Below are 21,551 nucleotides of genomic sequence, written 5' to 3'. Positions count from 1 at the left end.
GGTTTTGTTGTGCAAAAGGTACTCGATCAAAATAAAAGTTTTTAATGAAAAGGACTTGAACAAGTTTATAAATTGACTCTTTATGGTCTCTTTAGTAATCAATCAATCAAAAACATTTGTTATGGGAAAAGGACTTCAAGAGAAACGGAAGTCATTAAGAACTTTTTTTGATAAAGTCTCTGAACGGAAAAAAATGAAATCAATCAAAAAGTTTAATTTCTAACAAATTTAAATGGACTTTTAGGGATCTCCATGTTAAAAGCCCACACAAGACGACCTCTTCAGTTCGTATCCATTATCGTTAAAAGATATTTTTTCATCATCGTCATTCTTAACGTATCACATTTTACTGCCGGTTATAAAAAAAAAAAATTCTCGCACTAAAGCACTTTTCAAGGACCCATTCAGCTGTGAGATTTTACGGAATGAAAAGCTATAACGACTACCTTGACTTGAAAATTTTTCCGTGCCATTCTTTTTTTCTTCCTTTCCTTCTTTTGTGTACATTTTTACGTATTTTACATTTTTTTATGACTAGCAAACATTTTCCGGATTAAACATTTTCTGCAAGTGTGAAGGAGCACTTTGGCTAAAGTAGGCTTCTTTGTGTCATGCATGGACCGATTTTAGCACAAAAGCACAAACATTTTTCGCTCGTTAACACAAAACTACTCTCGTCACACAGAGAAATTGTCCTCTTGAAAAAGTTGCCAATGCGAAAACGTGTGAAAAGACACAGAGGATATTAAACGATGTGGTCATTCATAATCTCATATCTGCACATGACAGAGACTTTTTCCGAACAAAACAAAGCGTTATTTACATACACTTTGACCGAATATGTGTCGATAAATTTTCAGAAAAGTAACCTTGTCTCGTAAATCATCGACAATTTATGTGAAAGACTCGACTGAAAGATTTGATTCGTTGGTCTGGAAATGTCTCTTTAAAAAAAATTGTTTTTATCGTTCCGGAAGAAAATTCGGAAAAATAAAATAAAAATCCAATTTTTAAACATATATTGGAGATGAGAGATAAAAGTAAAAAAGTCATTAAATCTGTTTGAAAATTCGAAGGAAATTGTTCGTTATCTTATTGAAAATTTTAGTGCAATAAAATGATAGGTTGTAATAATGTCTGTTAACGTAATTTGTCAATGATCGGTTATTCCGAGAAACTTTTATTTGAAATTAGTTCTCGGAAAATGTGCAAAAAAAAAAGTTTTATTAAACTGAAAATGTCCTAAAAAGTAAAAAATTAGACAAAAAAAAATAAATAAAATGATTAAAATTAAAAAAAATGAAATAAAATTCTTAATTAAACAATTAAAAATAAAAAAAATTAATTAAATAATTAATAAAATTAAACAATTATTAAAATATAAATAAGAAAAATAAATTTTTAAAAATTAAAAAAATATTATTTTAAAAAATAAAAAAAAATAAAAAAAAAATTAAAAAAAAATTAAATAAAAATCTTTTTATAAAAATTAAAAATTAATTCATTTTATAAAAAAATTAAAAAAAAAAATTTAAAATAAATAAAAAAAGCAAATTTTCATTAAAAAAAAAATATTTTAAAAAATAAAATTTAAAACTAAAAATTAAGAAAATATTTAAATTTAAACCGTTTTTAACGAAATTTTTAATTTTGATTTTTTTTATTTAAAAATTTAAAAAATTCATTCACAAATTCTTTTTGGATCATTAAATTAAAAATTTCTTAAAAAAAAAAAATAAAAATTAAAATAATAAAAATTTAAAATATTTTTTAAATTAAATAAAAAAATAAAATTTTAAATTAAAACTAAAATAATTTGTAAAATTTGGGTACATAAAAATTAAAAATTAAATTAAAAAATTTATTATTTTTTAACAAATTTTTACATTTTTGAAGAAAATTTTTATTTCTGGTTTTTTATTTTAAAAAGCTTTTTTTAAAAATTAAAAAATAGTAAATTTAAATAAAATAAATTAAAAGAATATTCAAATTTTCTGAAAATTTTTTTAATTAATTTATTTTATTAAAATATTTTTAAAAATTTTTCAAAAATTAATTAATTAATTTTTTTTTAAATTTTAATTTTTAATTAATTTTTAAAATTAATTTAATTTTAAATAATTTTAAATTTTTAAAATAAAAAAAAATTAACTTCAATAAAAAGCACACAATGAAATTTAATACGATAAATTTTTAAAAATAAATGACATACACTTACGATGCGAATAGAAAATCATTATTACATAGTAGGAGTAATTTGTAATCCCATATCCAGCTTCAGTTTATTTTTTCCGAGAAATATGCTTAACATTTTTTTCAAGTCCCTCATTTCCCATTGCAGGTGTAAATTTTCATTATTTCGCTCCTCAATGTAATCCGACGCACGACTTTTCGCGCGATCATCCATGAAACAAGCAAAAAAAAAAGACGAAAAATTGCATGCTACATAATTCACTTGCGAGTTACTTTAATTCCAACATAAATCACGTGCAAGCTGCAATAAAATACATAAAATTGCGAAGACGAGAGAAATAATGATACCTCCTCCTCATGAACGAAGAAGATGGAAAATTATAGTGATTGTAACTTTTTGTGTCTAATCCTTGGGTGAAACGAAGCTACTTTGTTGCATCTTCGCGATAACAAGAAAATGTCCTCGAGTTTATGAAATTTTTATTATTGAACGAGTGACTGACTAATAATGAAAATACATGATAAAAAGTGAGCAAATAAGATTTGAGCATCACTTATTGAAAAGGAAAATTTCTCTCGTCTTGACTTTGCGCGCTTCGCAAATTGAATCAACTGTAATTTATTTATTTCTTTCACGTTGACTGACGGATGCAAGTTGTTGTTGTTGTTGTTACTTTTGATGCTTCACTCGTTGCACATCGCAATAAAAGTAACAACAATTTTCAATAAAGATGCAAAGTAAAATATTTTATTCTATATGATGATGATGATGATGCATGTTACAGATAGGCTTCTGATAAACAAAATATATTTTCAATATTTACAAGAGGAGGAGTGCAGCATCAGCAGCAGCAACAGTGACGGATTTAGATTTTTTTGAGCTTCTGAGTCCTTCAAAAATCAGAAATTTTTTAATTTTTGCTTGGTTTGAATTTTATCTAAAAAAATAATTAAAATAAAAATTAAATAAATTAATAAAATATTAAAACAATAAAATTATAATAAATAAAATAAAAAAATTAAATTAAATAAAAAAAAAAATGAAAAAATTATAAAAAAAATTAAAAAAATATAATAAAAAAAATATAAATAAATTAAAAAAATTTAAAATTAAAAAAAAAAAAATAAATAAAATTAAATTTTAAAATTAAATAAAAAAAAAAAAAATGAAATAAAAAAAAAATTAAATTCAAATTTAATTAAATTAAATTTTAAAAAAATAAAAAAATAAAATAAATTAAATAAAAAATAAAAAATAAAAAAAAAAATTAAATTAATTAAAATTAAAAATAAAATTAAATTAAATTAAAAAAAAATATATAAAAAAAAAATAAATTTTAAAAAAATAAATTAAAAAAAAATAAAAATAAATAAAAAAATAATTAAAAAAAAATAAATAAATAAAATTTTAGGCTTGAAAATAATTTTTAAAAGTAATTTTTTTTTTTGATCGGGATCAAAAGTTTAAAAAAATAAATCCGGACCTGATCATCAGCACACAAACTTGGATGCATAAAATATTTTTTATTGAATTTACTAAGTGCATGTTTGTTTGTTGTTTGCTGATGTGTTGCTGTTAGAATGCAGGAGGTTATCACGTCGTCATCTTCGTCTCTTGTCTAGGAAATTATTATATCGGAAAAATAAACAAAATTAGCAAAACTCGTGTCCTTGATTCATATTTATATGCATCAACATTTTGCGTCGGGGAATTTTCCCATAAACAAAAATAAATAAATAAAAATTTCCATAAATTTAATTTCAAAAATATTTCACATGTCTGCCAACTTTTCATACTTTCCTTGTCTCGTTAGAGTCAGTTTGGTCCAATATTTTGCATCAAAATCAAACATATTCGCCTTTCATAAATTTCATTGTTTTCTGCGAATATTATGTTGCAAAATTGTAATAAATTATTTCCTTGGAACGATCGCCCTCCCGTTCTCTGACTGTCGCTGTGAATTCACATTTATTTGTCTGTGAAACATTTTATCGTCGTACATTTTATTAGTATTACAACAAAAGCGTCCCAAAATTGTATAGAAATAGGATGAATTAATAAATCATTTCTAGCTGTATGAATACAAGTTAAGATAATAATATAAAGTTTTAGCTGTTGGCAAACATGAAATCATAATGTCCAGTTATGATATACATAATGCTCTAAAAATTATATGGATTTATTTTGTGACGCTCCACGATGACAATGAACTTTGGGGATTGTAAGATTTTTTGAATGGCAAAAGCTCGAAAAATATTTGAGGAGTGCTGAAATGAAAAAAAAAATTATTTTCAATTTTTTTTTCTTAAAGCTTATAAATAAAAATTAAATTAAAAATAAATAAATTATTGAAATAAATAAATATATAAATTTTTTAAAATTTCAAAACGATTTTTTTTTAATTTTTTAGAAGCTTTAAAAATTTCATTTATTTTATTTTTTTTTTAATTTTTAATTAAATATTAATAATTTAAAAAAAATCAAATATAAAAAAATTTCCTTAATTTTTATTTTTTTAATTATTTTTTAATTTTCTTTAAATATTTTTTTCTAAAATTTTAATTATTTTATTACAATATAAGAAAAAAAATTTTTATTTAAAAATATGATTGAAAATGACATAAATAAATTTATAAAAAAAAATAAAATTAATAGATTTTAATTATTAATTTAAAAATAAAATCAAATTTCAAATTTATTTAAAGAAAAACTAATTTTTTTTTTTATTTAAAAGAAAAATTTAAAAAAAATTTATTTTTTATTTTAAAGAAAAATTTTTTTCTGAAAGAAAAAACCAATTTTAATTTTTTTTTAAGTTGAACTAAATTAAATTAAAATTAATTTTTTAAGATTTTATTTAATTAATTTCAATTAAAATAAAAATCGAAAAAAATAAAGAAAATAAAAAAAAAATTCAATGAATTTTTAAAAAAGTTCAAATTATAAAAAATCCGGCAAATTAAAATCTCCCCGAAAAACTTTAGTAGATATTTAGTGTATTTGAAATTAAATTTATTACGATGCTCATGATGATAATGGCTTAGCTAATAATAATAGTTAAGTTATTTTTCGAGGCAAAACTGCCCCAAATAGGATTAAATGGCAAATATTGTGTGTTTGTTATGCGATAAACATATTTGCATTCAAACCCATAACAATAATAATAATTTTAGTAATGAATAGTGCGAAATACCACAAAAACATCAAATTTAACAAGATAATATTATTTCATACAAATATTAAAACAAATACATGACCTCCGTAACACAACCAAATTATCGAATATTTATTTTTTTTTGCATTAACATGAATTTAACGAGAATTTTTGGATAATAATTTTTTAATAATTATTTTTTTTTTCAGATTATCGACGAACATTACCATTTCCATCATCACGCAGTGTCGAAACGCTCAATAAGCCCATCAAGTCATCACCAAAGTCACCTCGACACGGACGATCGTGTGCGATGGTCGCAACAGCAACGTGCCAAATCAAGGCAAAAACGTGATTATGTTAAGCCAAATAGACAATCATCATTATCATCTAGTAGATATACTAATTTATTAAATGATCCAAAGTGGCCATTAATGTGGTATCTTGTGAGTAATTTTCTTGTTTTTCTTCGTGAGAATTTTTGTTTTTATGAAAATAAATTTCAATTTTTTTTTTCGCAGAATCGTGGAAGTGGCTTAGATATGAATGTAATTCCCGCATGGAAGGAAGGCATTACGGGAAGGGGGGTAGTTGTAACAATTTTAGATGATGGTCTTGAGTCAGATCATCCCGACTTGATAGCTAATTATGTGAGTAAATTATTTTTTTTTCATGTTTTTTTTTGTTGGTCCCTCATGTCATCGCGTTGTCGAGAAAACCGCTCTTTATTAAAAAAAAAAATAAAAATAAAAAAATAACTTTTTGTTATTATTTTATTTTAACATTCATGAATAAATAGTGAAATAAATAACCTTTCAACAATAATAACAAGAACAATAAAAATTTTCTTGAATTAGCAACAAAAAATCGATTGAAGTGTATTTTTTTTTTGTTTAATAAATTAAAATTTAAAAATTTATTTATTTTAAAATAAATTAAAAATTTTAATAAATTATGAAAAATGCATGATTTTTTTTTTAAATATTTAAAAATAATATAGGTATTTTCATTTTTTTAAATTTTAAAATTATTTGTAAAAAATGCAAAGAAATTTTAAATTCGAAATAAATATTTTTTAAAATTTTCAAAAATTATTTATTTTAATTTTTTAAAATAAAAATTAATTTTTGATGAAAAATATTCAAATAAAATTTAAAAAAATAATAAATAAGAATAAAATAATTAAGCAAAAATATGTAAAAAAATTTATTAAGAAAAAGAAAATATTTAAAAAAGAATAAATATAAATTTATTTAATTATTTATTTAAATTAACATTATTTTTTAATTTATTTATTCAAAGTGTTTAATTTTTTTTTAAATGAGGAAAAAAAGTAAATTAAAAAAATTTTGGACTAAATTTTAAAAAATATTTTTACTCAAAGAAACAAAAAATAAAATAAAATAAAATAAAAATAAATAAAAAAATAATTTTTTAAATTTAAATACTTTGCAAAAAATTTAAAAAATATTAAAAAATTTAAAAAATATTAAAAATTAAATAAATAAAAAAAATAAATAAATAAAAAAGTGCAACAAAAACAATATAGTTCATAAAAAATACACTCCAAAAAAATTATAAATAAATAAATATAATTAAATTTTTCTCGTTCCTCGGATAAACAAAAAACAATTCGATCCGAGAACGAACACGTGGCATCGTCATAAGCCTATCAAGCATTTTTAATACACTAATTAATGATATTTTATGAAGCTCCGCGTTATTTATCGCTGGCATGGCGGCACGCTGCTGATGACGATGCCATCAGGTAATAAATTGAATGAAAACAAGTCGGAGGATATCTCGTACAAACAGATATTCGGGACAACGAGAGAGAAAGAGTTGTATCAGGTGTTTAATAACAAAAATTGTTTTTAATTGATGTTATTTTTGCGGTAGATGCGCAAAAAATAATAATTACATTCCGCGCGTGAATTGGGAAATGCTTTCGGTCAATATTGACATTTACCTGCCCGAGGGGATGATTTAACGCAAAAAATTCTCACACTCGATGGAGACGTCTGGTTGATTATTTTTATTTTTTGCGTAACAAGATGAATTTTCCTCTCGATATATTGCCAAACTGTCTGCTAAATCAGCAGAAAAAATATCTTATCACGTTGTCGCTGTACGTAAAATATTGTCAAAAGACACTCAATCATCGACAACATTTCTTCCTTATCCGTCTTCTTATCTACTTTCGCTTTTCTCTTGAGCTTATCTCGTAAACATAACATGTGAAGCCCGCATTTCAACGCACACAGACACAAAAAATGTTTAGATATATCAAACAATTTATCACTGCATGTGCTTAGAAAATATTCCCGGAAATAAAAAAAAATACAAAAAAGAGGGATAAAAAGTTGGCAAACACCTTGCTCGTTATTCATAAAGCACTCCCCGTATGTTTGTGTGGTTGAGATACGATTCCTGTGATGAACTAAATCACAATATTTATCTTGATCGGTTTGTTTACGCACACGTGAATAAAAAAAATATTTTCTACTTATATCTACCTACTTTGATTTTTTTTCTATTTTTTTTTTATTCTAAGTGATGGCGGTACTATGAATGAAAATTCGGATCTCATGAGGGAGAGAAGTTATGGTGTGTTAAAAAATATTGTGCGACACTTTTGGAGAAAATAAATAACGGATTTATTGATATTCAGAGTGTTTGTGACTTTTTTTTCGAACAAACTCAATAAATTTATGAAATTTGTTTTTTTTATTTGTTTCACAGAATGAATTGCGGGACTAAAAATAGACGGTATCAAGGTTTTTCGTGTAAAAAACAAAAGTAATTGAAAAGAAAATTGATAAAAACATGACGTTATTAAAAAAAGAAAAGAAACGCCTACGTTAATTTGTGATCCTTTATCACTCAATGACAAAAAGAAAATTTTTACCTTTTTTAATATTAAATTTTCAAAATTTTTAATTTAAATAATTTTTATATATAAATATTATTTTTTTATTTTATTATTTTTTTTTTAATTTTAATTTAATTTTTTTTTATTAATTATTTTTTATTTATTAAAAAAAAAATTTAAAAAAAAATAATTTAATAAAATTTAAAAAAAATAATTTTAATAAAATTAAAAAAAAATTAAAAATAATTTTCAAGTAATTCAAGTAAAATTTTATTATTTTACGCTGCAAAAAAAAATAAAAATCAAATAAAAAATTATTTAAAATTAAAATAAAATATTAAATTAAAAAAAAATTATTTTAATTTAATTTTTTTTTTTAATTTTTTTATTTTTATTTTTATTTGATTTTTTAAAAATTAAAATATTTTAAAAAATATTTAAAATTATAATAAAATTATTTAAAAAATAAAAAAAAACTTATAAAAAATCATTAATGATTTTAATATATGTAAAATGTTATTTCATGCCGCGAGAAAAATCAAACAACAAAAATCCAAATAAACGATAACGGAAATTAACATTTATTGGTTTTGTGCTCTAATAATTTTTGTGCGTGTTTATCTCACGTGGAATCATCAACTGGTTTGATCCATAAATGGCATTTGTTTCCATTTGTTTAACAAAAATGTTTTTTTTCTCTGTAACCCAATTTATTGGTAACGATGGAAAAAAATTTTAATTAGATTTGAATATCAAATTTTGTTTTTTTTTTTATAAATTTGTGAATTTGTGCGAAAATATTTTATTTGTGTGTGTATTTTTGTATTTATTCACTGAACAAAAATAATTAAATTTTTTCTGTGAAAATTCGCGTGTGAGCGATTTACGCATAAACAAAAATACATATATGCAATAAAATGCAGGAAAAATGCATATTTTTTTATTTGAATAAATATAAATGAATAAAAAGTGAGTTATAAAGGTTTTTTGTGTGAGTGATAAAATTAGATTTTTTTTATCTGTATGAAATTTATAGTTTTTTTGTCGCTTTGTTAGATTTTTTTAAATGGCGCCTTTTTTACTGAAAATTAAATTTAAAATATTTTTTTTAAATTCAATTATAAAAATTGAAATAAAAAAAATATTATTTTTATAAAATTAAAATTATTTAATTAGCTAATTTAATGAAATAAATTTATTTATTATTTTTTATTTATTTAATTTTTTTTAAATTTAATTATTATTGATTCAATTTATTTTAAAATTAAATTGCCATTATTAAAAAAAATAATTTTTAATATTTAAATAAAATTATTTAATTATTTAAATAAAAAAAAATAAATTAATTATTTAATTTAAATAATTAAATAAATAAAATTTTATAAATAAAATATTTAAATAAATTAATTCAAACTACTTATGAAATAGAAAATAAAAAAAATTTTATTATTTAGAAAAAAATAAAACAAATTAATTAAAATTAAATTTATTATTCAATTTATAAAAAAAATAATTTAATTTTTCTTTAATTTAATTAAATTTTATTTTTTTTATTTCATTAAAAATCAAATTAAAAGATAAAATTTAATAAATAAAATTGACTTTTAATCTAAAATTGCAAAAGAAAAATTCATTTTTTCTCATTTTTCTCTGAAAAAACGCCCGAAGCAATGTCAATCGGGCAAAAAATCGAAAATAAAGTCAATTCACCAACATACTCAATTTAAACTTTTATTGCTTTTTATTTCTTTTGATGTTCATGTCGAAGAGTAACATTCATGTGTATGTTTGAACTTTTTTTATGACGTCTTTAGAGCAGATAATTTAGAGATATTCTGTCCAGGCAGGCAGACAAAGCAAACACGAGTGTCACAATTTCCAATAAATTTATTTATGTTTTGTCTTTATGACTGCTAAATTGTCACAAAAATGCCTCGAGACTGAAAAACTTTTTTTTTTGCCAAAATAAACATTCAGAAGACACATTATTGTTTAATGTTGTTATGTTTTTAGATTATGTCTTTGTCACACAGAGGAATTTTTAAGGACTTTCAATTCAAGAGGGACCAATTTTGTGTTCTATTTTAAGAAAAAAAAAATATTTGAATAAATTTTTATTTTTTTTTCAGGATCCAAAGGCGTCTTACGATGTAAATAGCCACGATGACGATCCAACGCCGCATTACGACATGACGGACTCAAATCGCCATGGAACGCGATGTGCGGGCGAAGTTGCTGCAACCGCGAATAATTCCGAATGCGCTGTCGGAATTGCGTTTGGAGCGCGTGTTGGAGGCGTTCGGATGCTCGATGGCGACGTTACGGATGCCGTTGAAGCGCGTTCTCTCAGCCTTAATCCTCAACACATTGATATTTATAGTGCCAGTTGGGGTCCCGATGACGACGGCAAAACTGTCGATGGACCCGGAGAGATGGCAACGCGTGCCTTTATCGAGGGCGTCACGAAAGGGCGCAACGGAAAGGGATCCATTTTTATTTGGGCGAGCGGCAATGGGGGTCGAGAACACGACAATTGCAACTGTGATGGATACACGAACAGCATTTGGACTTTGTCGATTTCGAGTGCAACGGAGGAAGGTTCAGTGCCTTGGTATTCGGAAATGTGCAGTTCGACTCTCGCAACGACTTACAGCAGTGGCGGGCAAGGCGAGAAGCAAGTTGTGACGACAGATTTGCATCATTCGTGCACGGCGTCGCATACGGGAACGTCAGCATCGGCTCCATTGGCGGCGGGAATTGCTGCTCTTGTGTTGGAAGCGAACAGTAATCTTACATGGAGAGATTTGCAACATATTGGTAAGGAATATTTTTTACCTGAAATTAAAAAAAAATAAAAAAAAATTAAAAAATGAAAAATATAATATGATAAAAATTAATTAATTTAATTGAATAAAAGAATTAAAAGAATTAAAAATTTAATTTTTGAAATTAAAAAAAAACGTTAAAGTTAAAAATTCAAATTAATATTTTTAAAAATTAATTAAAAAATTTTTTACACAATTTTCTTGTTTTTAATTTGAAAATTCAAAGATTTTTTTAATAAATCAGTAAAAAAAATAATATAAAAAAATATTAGACTTCATAAAAATAAAATTTGATGAAAAAATCGATCGATTTGTTTTTAAATTGTCAAAAATTTCTTATTTAAATTTTAATTCTTAATTAATTTTTTGTCTTAGTTTATTTAATTAAATTAATTAATTTATTTAAAAAATTTATTTCGAACAATTTTTTTAAATTTTAATTTAAATTTGTAAATATAAAATTTTATTTTTTTAATTATAAAAAAATTTTAATTTTTTTTAAAATTAAAAATTTATTTAAATTAAAAATTAATTAAATTAATTAAAGTTTATTTAAAAATCTAAATTAAATTAATTCATTAAATTAATATTTTTTTTTAAATCTTAATACTTAATATTTTTAATTAAATAATAATTTAAATTTTTAAATTTTTCATTTAAATCATAAATTTATTTTTTAATTTTTTTAAAAATAATTAATTTTACCTCAAAATTTTCCATTTCAGTTGTTCGAACTGCCAAACCAGGCAACCTCAAAGATCCAACATGGTCGAAAAATGGCGTGGGGCGTCGCGTTTCTCACTCTTTCGGTTACGGATTGATGGATGCTGTCGCGATGGTTCGTCTCGCACGCACTTGGAAAACAGTTCCTGATCAACAACGTTGCGAAATTAACGCTCCTCATCTCGACAAGTAAGAAAAATCCTCTGAAAAAAAAAAACAAAAAATAATTAAATTCTTTCTCTCATCCAGACAAATACCGCCAAAAAGTCGTTTAAAGCTCCAATTAACGGTCCAACATTGCAAGGGTGTCAATTTCCTCGAACATGTACAGGCAAAAATTTCATTAACATCACAGCGTCGCGGCGACATTCAAATTTATTTAACATCCCCAGCGGGAACCAAAGTGACATTATTGACATCGAGGTAAGTTTGCCACAGAAACGAAAAAAACTTTAATAATTAAATAAAATTTTATCCGACACAACGACATGCGACGTTAAAGACGGTCAATAATTAAAAAAAAAATAAAAATCAACACAAAAAGGTACTAAATGAAAAGGGGTTCGCAACAAAATGAAGTTACCAAATAATAAAATTTATTAGGTGTCCCTTCATTAGATGAAGAAATAAACCTAAAAAAAGTGTGTTCGCACACCGGGAAATTGCGAGAGGAAAGTAATTTACCTCTCAATGAGCAAAGCATCGTCTCGTGTCACAGACTTTTGTTGCGAAAAATTATTCACCTGTCATGCAAGTTTGTCTAACAATTTGGGGGAGAATTAGATAAAAAAGAGCGATAAAAAATGGGTCATCGCCTTTTTTTATTTTTTGTAAGAAAAAAAAAAATTAATATCAAATTTAAAATAGCTTAACATAAAAAAAGTTAAAAAAAGTAAAAAATAATTAAAATTAATAATTGAAAAAATTATTAATTAAAAATTAAATTTAAAATTTTATTTTGATTCAAATAAAATTTCGAAAATTGATAAAATAAATTAATTTAAAAAAATTGAAAAATAGTAAAGAAAAAAATATTTTTCAAATAAATCAAATATTTTAAATAAAAAAATAATGATATTAAAGGATTTAATTTTATTAAATTAATATTAAAAAAATTAATTAAACATTTTTTTATATAAATGTCTAAAAAGATAGAAATTATTTGAATAATTTTCAATTAATATTCAATAAAATAAATTAAAAATTTTAATATAATTTAAATTTTTAAAAATTAAAAAAAATGATTCAAAAAAAATAATAATTTAAATAAAATAATAATTTTAAAAATAATAATAAAAATTAATAATTTTTTTAAATATATTTTTTAAATATTTAAATTTTGAAAAAATAAAAATTTTAAAAATTAAATAATTTAATTTTTAATTAATGTTAATTAATTTTTTTTTCATATAATTTTTAATTAAATTTAAAAAAAAAATTAATTTTAAAATAATTTGATGAATGAAAAAAAAAATAATAAATAAAGAATAAAATATACAAAAAAAACACATATGGAGACGCCATGTTATTTTGTTTCAAAAAATTTTCCACGAAAATTTCCATCATCACAAAAAAAAAGAAATTAAGCTACAGTTAATAACAACGTGGTTCATGAATCCAATCAATTTCGTGTGCAAGTGTGAAAATTAATTTCAAACTTCAATTACATTCACACCCCGACGCTTTTTCTTTTTTGTAAATATATAATCATAAAAAAATACAAATTATGGAAATTTTGTCGGCTTTCGAAACAAAAAAATTAACAAAAAACATTTTTTCATCACTTTACTGATATTCTCCGAAATTATTTTCATTTTCAGATCGCACGACGTGTCACGCGCTGGATTTAATAATTGGCCTTTTATGTCTGTGCACACATGGGGTGAAGCACCGCACGGGCATTGGCAGCTCGAAATATACAACGAGGGACGTTATATGGGTAAGTGCATTTTTTTCATCACTTTTTCACATTGTTATGTGTCTGTTGCAGTAAATGAACTTATTAATTAAAACGAAAAAATGAAAAATTTTTTTTGGGGACATAAAAATAATAACTGCAAGCGTTTTCTCCGTACTAACTGCACTAACAAAAAAAAAATAACAAATTTTCATCAAAACTTTTTTTCATGTCTGAACATTTTTTCGCTCATAAAAATTGCTCAGGATACACACTTTTTAAGGGATGGTCCATTATCTTGTATGGCACATCTCAACCTGCGCAACCAGGTGATCCGCCTCAAGTATCAAAGACTCCCGTCACTGCTCCGTTACCAACCGCGTCGTCATCGGGCATCATCACGAACAACAATAGCTATAATTACGGACAAATTTATACAAAGGCGCCGAGTAGCAACAACAAAAATAGCAGCAACAAAAGTGCGAATGGTCGCGGCAAAGGCAATAAAAACAAAAATGGCAAAAATAAAAACAAAAATCAACAAGGGACAACGCCAAGACCGAATTTCACTGCTGCTCCGAACAACAAAAATCGCTTGACGACGACGAAACCCCAAAAAACGACCGTCGGTTGGAACAGTTTGACAAACAATAACGGCGGATGGAAACAATCGCAATCGGCAATTCCGCAAAAAACTGCCGTCAAAGCGCCGAAACAAGTGAAAAACAGTGACGATGTCGCGCCAACTGTGATAACGCGTCAAAACCTGAACCTCTTCGATCATTACGACAAAATCCAACAAATTTTTCCCGAATTGCAACCATATCAAGACACCACTAACAGCATGTTCATTAACCCGAATAACAATAACAAAAAGGAAACAACTGCCACAACCGCCTCATATTCCTTAGTTTCATCCGCCATTGTCGTTAACAATAAACCCTCACGAGCAAATTCTAAAATTCCCTCTTCCGTCGATTCGTCGTCGAATAATAATAATAATAATTACGATGCTGATGCCGAATTCATTGATGTTGTAGCGGAATATCCGAGCATGGGAAGTAACAACAAGAAGAATAAAGGCTCCGCATCGTCTTGGTCAAACAAGCAGAATTCAAGGATAACTTCCAGTCAACGTGGAAACGGTACATTTTTGTGTGGCTTCGAAATATTTTTTTTTTTTGCTATTTATGATAAAGCACATCTTTTTTTATTTATTTTTTTTTACGATATAAGTAGACACAATGATCCATTAATGCCTTTCGAGTGATACGAACCGCACTTGAAGAGGCCGTTTCGTAATTCCTTGCATGTTGATTAGCTATTTGTGTGTTTCGTGGAACGAAGAGTGTGGAAGAAAAATGGCCAAATGATGAAGATTTCTTTTGTTTTATTTTTTTTACATTTTTTCGGAGATGTGAAAAAAATGTTCAATTTGTTTTCAAAAAAAAAAAAAAAAAAATTAATTTTTTCAAAAAATATTAAAATTTATTTTGTTTGTGAAAAATTTAGAAATTTTAATGAAATTTTTTTTTTTCAATAAAAAAGTTTTTTTAATTAATTTTTATTGAACTAAATTAAATTAAAATAAATATTTAAAAAAAATTAATTTTAAAAAAATATAAAAATTATTATTATTATTTTTTTTTTTGAAAAATATAGAAATTTTAAAAAAACTTAATAAATAATTAAATTTAATGCAAATTATTAAATTAAAAAACTTTTAATGAATTTTAAGTATTTTTTTTTCAATAAAAAAATTTTTCAATTGGTTTTTAAAAATAAAATAATATCAAAAAAAATATTAAATTTAAAGAAATGAATAAAATATTTTTAATTACTTATAATAATTAATTTATAAAAATTCAATTTATGATGAATTTATTTCTAATTATTTGAAAAAAAAAATATATTTTGAAATTATTTTTATTCTTTTAATTATTAAAATTAATTAATTTGAAATTAAATTTAATTAATAAAAATATTGAATATTTTTTTTTTAATTTTTAATAATCCAATTTGTAATGAAGTTATTTTTAATTTATATTATGGTAGCTATTAAAATTAATTAAATTAAATTTTTTAAATTTATTTTTATTATTTAATTAAAATAATTTTAATTTTTAATTAATTTGAATATTATTGAATTATTTATTCAGTTTTATTAAAATTTCTATATTTTCCACAAAAAAAAAATTTTTTTTATTTTTTTTAAATTATTTTTAACTGTTTTGAGATGATTAATTTTTTTAAATAATCACAAAAAAATAAATTTTAATTTTTTAAAAATTAATTTTGCTAATTTGAGATATTTCATTTTTTTTTAATAATTTTAAATAGATAAATTTCAAATAAAATTTTTTAATTAATTTTTTTTTAATAAAAAAGTTTTTATTTTTTTTAATTTTCTTTAAAAAAATCATTAAAATTGTTTCAATTTTAAATATTTTTGAATTTTTTAAATATTTTAAATTATTTATTTAATTTTTTTTTATTTTTAATTTTTAAATAATATAATTTTAATTAATTAATTAAGATCCTCGAAGAAAAAAAATTAATTTCCCGCCTCTGAATTTTCCTTTTTATTTTTTATTCACAAAAAACATCTTTAGACAAATATTATGATAAGTCCCTCGTTTTTTTTGTTCGCAGTGAGGATAAACACAAATAATAATAAAATAAAAACAAACAACAGTAAATAAAATAATGAGAGACACAATTTTTCATCTCTCTCTTTTTATTTTATTATTTTATGAATTATTCAAGATGTCATGAAAAAAATCTTGTTCGTGCCACGCTTCAATCATCGGCTTAGACAAAACAACCCCTTTTAACTGGTTTTATCAATAAATAGAAATTCATGAGCACGAATGTAGATTTTGTCACGTGTTTATCCAAAAATATATTTCGTAACCAGACATCATAAATTGCATGAAAAGTCAGATTTTAATTGAATTAGATGTGTATTTGGTTAAATTGAAATGCGTTTTGAAATTCAGGTCACAGCAAAATCGATAAATTTTCCTACAATAGAGTGGATGAGTGATGACTTTGTTCGAAAGTTGGTCGATTGGAAACTTTGTTAGATAAACATGTCCTTCTTTTTCTTCGTTTTTCTTAATTTTTTTTTCTTTTCGATTGACATGAGCTTTAAATAAAGACATATGGTACCAAATGTCGAGTAACTTTTTAAATTGAGTGGTTGATCCTTTTTTCAACGAACACTCAATAAATTTTTTTTTTTCGTTTGAATTGATTGAAAAAAATCAAAATTCTTTTAAAAGGAAAAAAAAAAGTAAAAAAAATAAAATAAATAAATAACAAGGAAAACCGAAGTATTTGTTGTTTAAATTCTCAAAAGATTTACGTTTTATTTATTTTTTTTACAAGCTTGACACACATAAACAGCTTCAACTTAATAATAAACCACAAATTCAATTTCCGACCATTACAAAGAATTTTTTTAACAAGAAAAAATAAATAAAAAAGATTCCTTGACAGTTTATGGACTACTTCTCCTACTTGTTGTCCGGCTAAACACAAGTTTAGATGAAAAGCAATGAAAAATTGTTTCAACAACTTACAAAAGAAACAAAATAAAATAAAAAATAATTTGATTTGACAGAATTTTGATTAAAAACAACATGTTGTAAGTATCAAATAAAACTCAAAAAAAAAAAGTTAATAAACTTTCCAGACGTTATTCAATATTTTATGAATATTAAAATAAATTCTTCAAAGGGGAAATTGTAATTATAATTTAAAATATAATAAATTAAACTAATTTTCCTTCTCTCAGTCTTTAATTCAAAAATATTTTCACATGGTTTGGGGTTTTATGCCCAGACAATAATGTTCCAAAAGTTTTCAACTAATTTATAATTAGCAAGAAAATCAACATTACAACAACCCCCATTTGTTCATATGGAACACATGTGAAGTTAATAAATTTACACTGAAATAATAAAATAAAATTCAAAACATTTGTGAAAAGTAAAAAATAAACAACAAAACTTATTTTGCCTTTCACTAACAGTTTAGTAATTATCATTATTATTTTTGCTGTGACAAACTCGGAAAAATGTTTAATTTTATCACATAATTATGAAAGTTTGCTGTGTTAACTTTTTCATGCGTTGCGGAAATTTTTATTTTGTTTTTGTAATTTTTTTTTGTAAATAACCAGGCGTTTGCACGAAAATTTTATTGATTTGTCAAATAATAAACTATTTACTAAAATTCTAATTTAATATTTATTAATAATAATTATTGTTTCAATATTTATTTAATAATAATAATGAATAAAGTTTAACCCGGTGTTTATTATTTATTTAATTGAATTGCCGAAATTTATTGTTTAAATTTTTTGTGTAGAGAAATGTAATTAGTATCTCATTATTTATTAATTTTGTTTTAATTTTTTTGTATGAAAATTAATTTTTCCCTTTTTTTGCCTTACAGCGCAAATAACGCAATGGGAATTGGTGTTCTATGGCACGGAAAATCCTCCGCAACCTGATGACCCGCCGAGATACGGATTTGACAAGTCTGGCTTGGATTCGGATACGTATGATGGAGAAATGGGACAAAATGTTCTTGAATTTGAACCTGGCACTGCAGGACAATGGAGAGATATTCAAAATGTAGGTTTTATATTTTTTTTTTGTTTTTTCATTAAAAAAATATTTTTTTTAAAAATTAAATTTAATTAATTTTAAATTTAATTTTAATTAAAAAAATAATAATTCTATAATTTTAATTAAAAATTTAAATTTAATAATAATTTAAATTTTATGTGTATAAAATATTTTCTTTCATAATAAAAAAAATTAAAAAATTTTTTTTTAAATTACATAAAAATGATTAAATTTAATTATTTTTAAATTTTAACATAATTAAAAAACTTAATTAAATTAAAATATTTAATTTTTTTGTAATGTTTCTTTGTATAAAAAAATTCTTTTAGATTTTTTTTTTCAAATTCATATGAAAAATTTAAGTTTTAAGAAATTAATGATTTATTAATTTTATTTGATTGAAATTGAAACTTTATTTAATTTATAATTTTTTTAAAAAATAATAATTAAGTAATTTAAATATTATTTTTTAATTAAATTCATAATATTTTTCTATACTATATAAATTTTTTTTAATTAATAAAAAAAATTATTTTCCGAAAAAAATAATAATTAAAAAATTTTAGTAATAAATTTTAATTTATATTAAATAATGATTTTAATTAACTTTTTTTTTTAATATTTAATTTTTAATTAAAAAAATATTTTTTGATATTAAAATTTTATTGATTTTCGATTTTATAATAATAAAATTTAATAAAAGTTTAAAGTTAAATTGAATATTAATTTTTATTTTACCTTAAAAAAAAATTTTAAAAATTATTTTTTTCCAATTTAATTATATTTTTTCATTTTTTATTTAAATTCAGGTCGACAATAACCGCATCGACGTATCACAACGCACCGCATCGAATGACCTTACAGGAAGTGCTTGCCGCAGCTTTTCTGGCGACTCTAAATGCATAGGTTTGTGCTTTATTTTATTATTTATATTCACATCACTCCTTTCAAACAATATAAACCTTAACTCAATAAATAATAATAGTTTAAAAAATTATTATCAGTATGTCAACAGGTAATTTTAAGTTTGAAAAAAAAAAGTTTTTAACTGAAAATAATGAAAAATAATAATAATACACCTACTATACTGACATATAATAATAATAGTAAAATATTACCGAGACCTACCTGTGTATAGTTGTGATTTATAATAAATAAAAAAAGATTATTAAAATATTGTATATAAAAAATATCAATTTTTACTCATTTTCAAGTAAAAAAGATGACACGAAAAAATGATGAAAAAAAATTACCGATAATAAATGAACTCAATAATAAAAAAAAGTGAAATTGTGTAAATTGATTCTAATGAATAGTCTTAAATAATAAAAAAATTGAATTTAAAAACGCAACAAAAAAATCCTTTCATACCCGAAAAAACTCATAATAATATTAAATAAAAAAATTTTTGTGAAAATTTTATAGAAAAAAAATTATGGAACGTATTTTTATTCAAAAAAAAAAAAAAAATCATCATCCTTCATCAATTCACACAATTGTAAAAAAAATGTGAATATTAAAATAAAAATCAATGAAGCACATTTGTAAAATTTCACAAACGTTCCTCCTTTCATTTTATTTTTATTATTTTTTTTTTAAAGAAAAATGAAGAAAATATTTGAATTACATTTTTTTATATTCAAATATATTTGTGTAGTGTAACAATGTATATTTAAAGATAAACATAAAAATAATAATAAATGATAAATATTCATGATATCATTATTACATTTGCTTTGTCGCGTGCGCAATTTTTAAAATAATAATAATAATTTAAAGGAATTAGTGTTGCGTGAAAATGGCTTACACGTCTAATAATCTCCTCATTCTGACCTTTCCTGTATCCATGGAGCGCATGGCGTTGATGATAGTCTAAAACAAAAGAGAAAGTAGTAGACGGGGTAGAAACAACAAAAAAAAAGATAAAATAAAATAAAAAAAGATGTCGCTGTATAAGAGCTATTTTAGTAATCAGGGTGGATTAAATAGCTTTATTCAAGGGATTAATGTAGACTTTGGAGCAACGTGCTCCGTTTTTTTTTGTTGCTTTGTGTCTGTAGCTACTACACAGATTATCTCCAATGAAAAAGACTTATAATCTTGTGTATTTGCGTTGTCCAATTTTTGTGTGTGAGACAAATGATGATGACAGACTTATTACAGAAAATGTGAGGAGACGGCTGGTTTTTTGTTAAAAAAAAATTTAAAAATTAAATAATTTTTAAAAAATATTTTTTTAGCAATTTTTATTAAGTTTTTGATCAATTTTAAATAATTTAAATAATAATAATAATTTAAATAATAAAACAAAATAAATTTAAAAAAAATTAATTTTTTTAAATAATTTATATTTTAAAATATTTTTAAAATTTTTAATTAATTAATTTTTTTTTTTTAATTTAGTTACAAATATTAACGTGTAATGAATTAATTCAATTTTAATTTTTTTTTAATTATTTTGAAGTCAGATTTTTTAAATAATTTAAATTGAAATTCTATTTATTGAATTTAATTATTTAAAAAAATGACTTCAAATAATTAAAAAAAATTAATTAAAATTTAAAAATTTACAAATAATTATTTAAAAAAAAATAAAAAAAATATTTTTTTAATTTAATTTTTTTTATTTTATGACAAATAAATTTTATGACTTGATATTACTTAAAATTTTAAAATTTTTCTTAAAAGTTTAAAAAGTTTTTTAAATTTAAAAGTTTGACAAAATTAATCAAGAAATTTAATAGAAAAAAATTAATTAAATAAAAATATTTAAAAAAAAAAATAATTTTTTTAACAAGAAATTTAAAAAAAATATATTTTAAAAATTTTAAATATTTTTTTACTTATTTTTTTTTATTTTTTCAACAAAAATCAGAAAAAAATTAAATAATTAAACTTTTCCGCCTAAATATTTTTTTCTTTAATTTTTTTTCACTCAACTAAACCACGAAAAATTAATAAATTAACTACAAAAAACTTTTCAAACCAAAAAATAAAAAACTGACCTCTAATGCGAGTTAAAACTCATAATCTTTCGTTCATTAATCACATTAATCATCATGAATCGACAAACTTTACCTCCTTTTCGATTGTTTTCCATTCCCAAACACACACAAAAAATCCAAACAAACCTTTTTTCCGTTTGTTTGTTTGTTATCGTTTAAAAAGCAACAAAAATTACCTGTTTTCATCCCCCCATCATCATCATCATCCTCAAAGCGGCGAAAAAAAAAACGTTGGAAAGTAAAT

At 22.4% G+C, this 21,551-nt stretch overlaps 1 protein-coding gene across 2 annotated transcripts in view; it reads left to right on the top strand.

Annotated features, from left to right (window-relative positions):
• LOC134827863 (furin-like protease 1) overlaps positions 1-21,551 on the top strand; it is a 107,544-nt gene that overhangs the window by 76,707 nt on the left and 9,286 nt on the right. For both annotated transcript variants that reach the window (XM_063840718.1, XM_063840719.1), the window contains exons 3-10: positions 5,558-5,794; positions 5,870-5,998; positions 10,350-11,037; positions 11,771-11,957; positions 12,018-12,191; positions 13,589-13,707; positions 18,127-18,308; positions 19,112-19,208. In XM_063840718.1, coding sequence (XP_063696788.1) covers positions 5,558-5,794; positions 5,870-5,998; positions 10,350-11,037; positions 11,771-11,957; positions 12,018-12,191; positions 13,589-13,707; positions 18,127-18,308; positions 19,112-19,208 — 1,813 coding nt within the window. The remainder of the gene's footprint in view (positions 1-5,557; positions 5,795-5,869; positions 5,999-10,349; positions 11,038-11,770; positions 11,958-12,017; positions 12,192-13,588; positions 13,708-18,126; positions 18,309-19,111; positions 19,209-21,551) is intronic.

Source organism: Culicoides brevitarsis, chromosome 1 (genome assembly GCF_036172545.1).
Source record: "Culicoides brevitarsis isolate CSIRO-B50_1 chromosome 1, AGI_CSIRO_Cbre_v1, whole genome shotgun sequence".
NCBI lineage: Eukaryota > Metazoa > Arthropoda > Insecta > Diptera > Ceratopogonidae > Culicoides > Culicoides brevitarsis.
The sequence above is the reverse complement of the archived record's forward strand: the minus strand, read 5'-3'. Positions and strand labels throughout refer to the sequence as shown.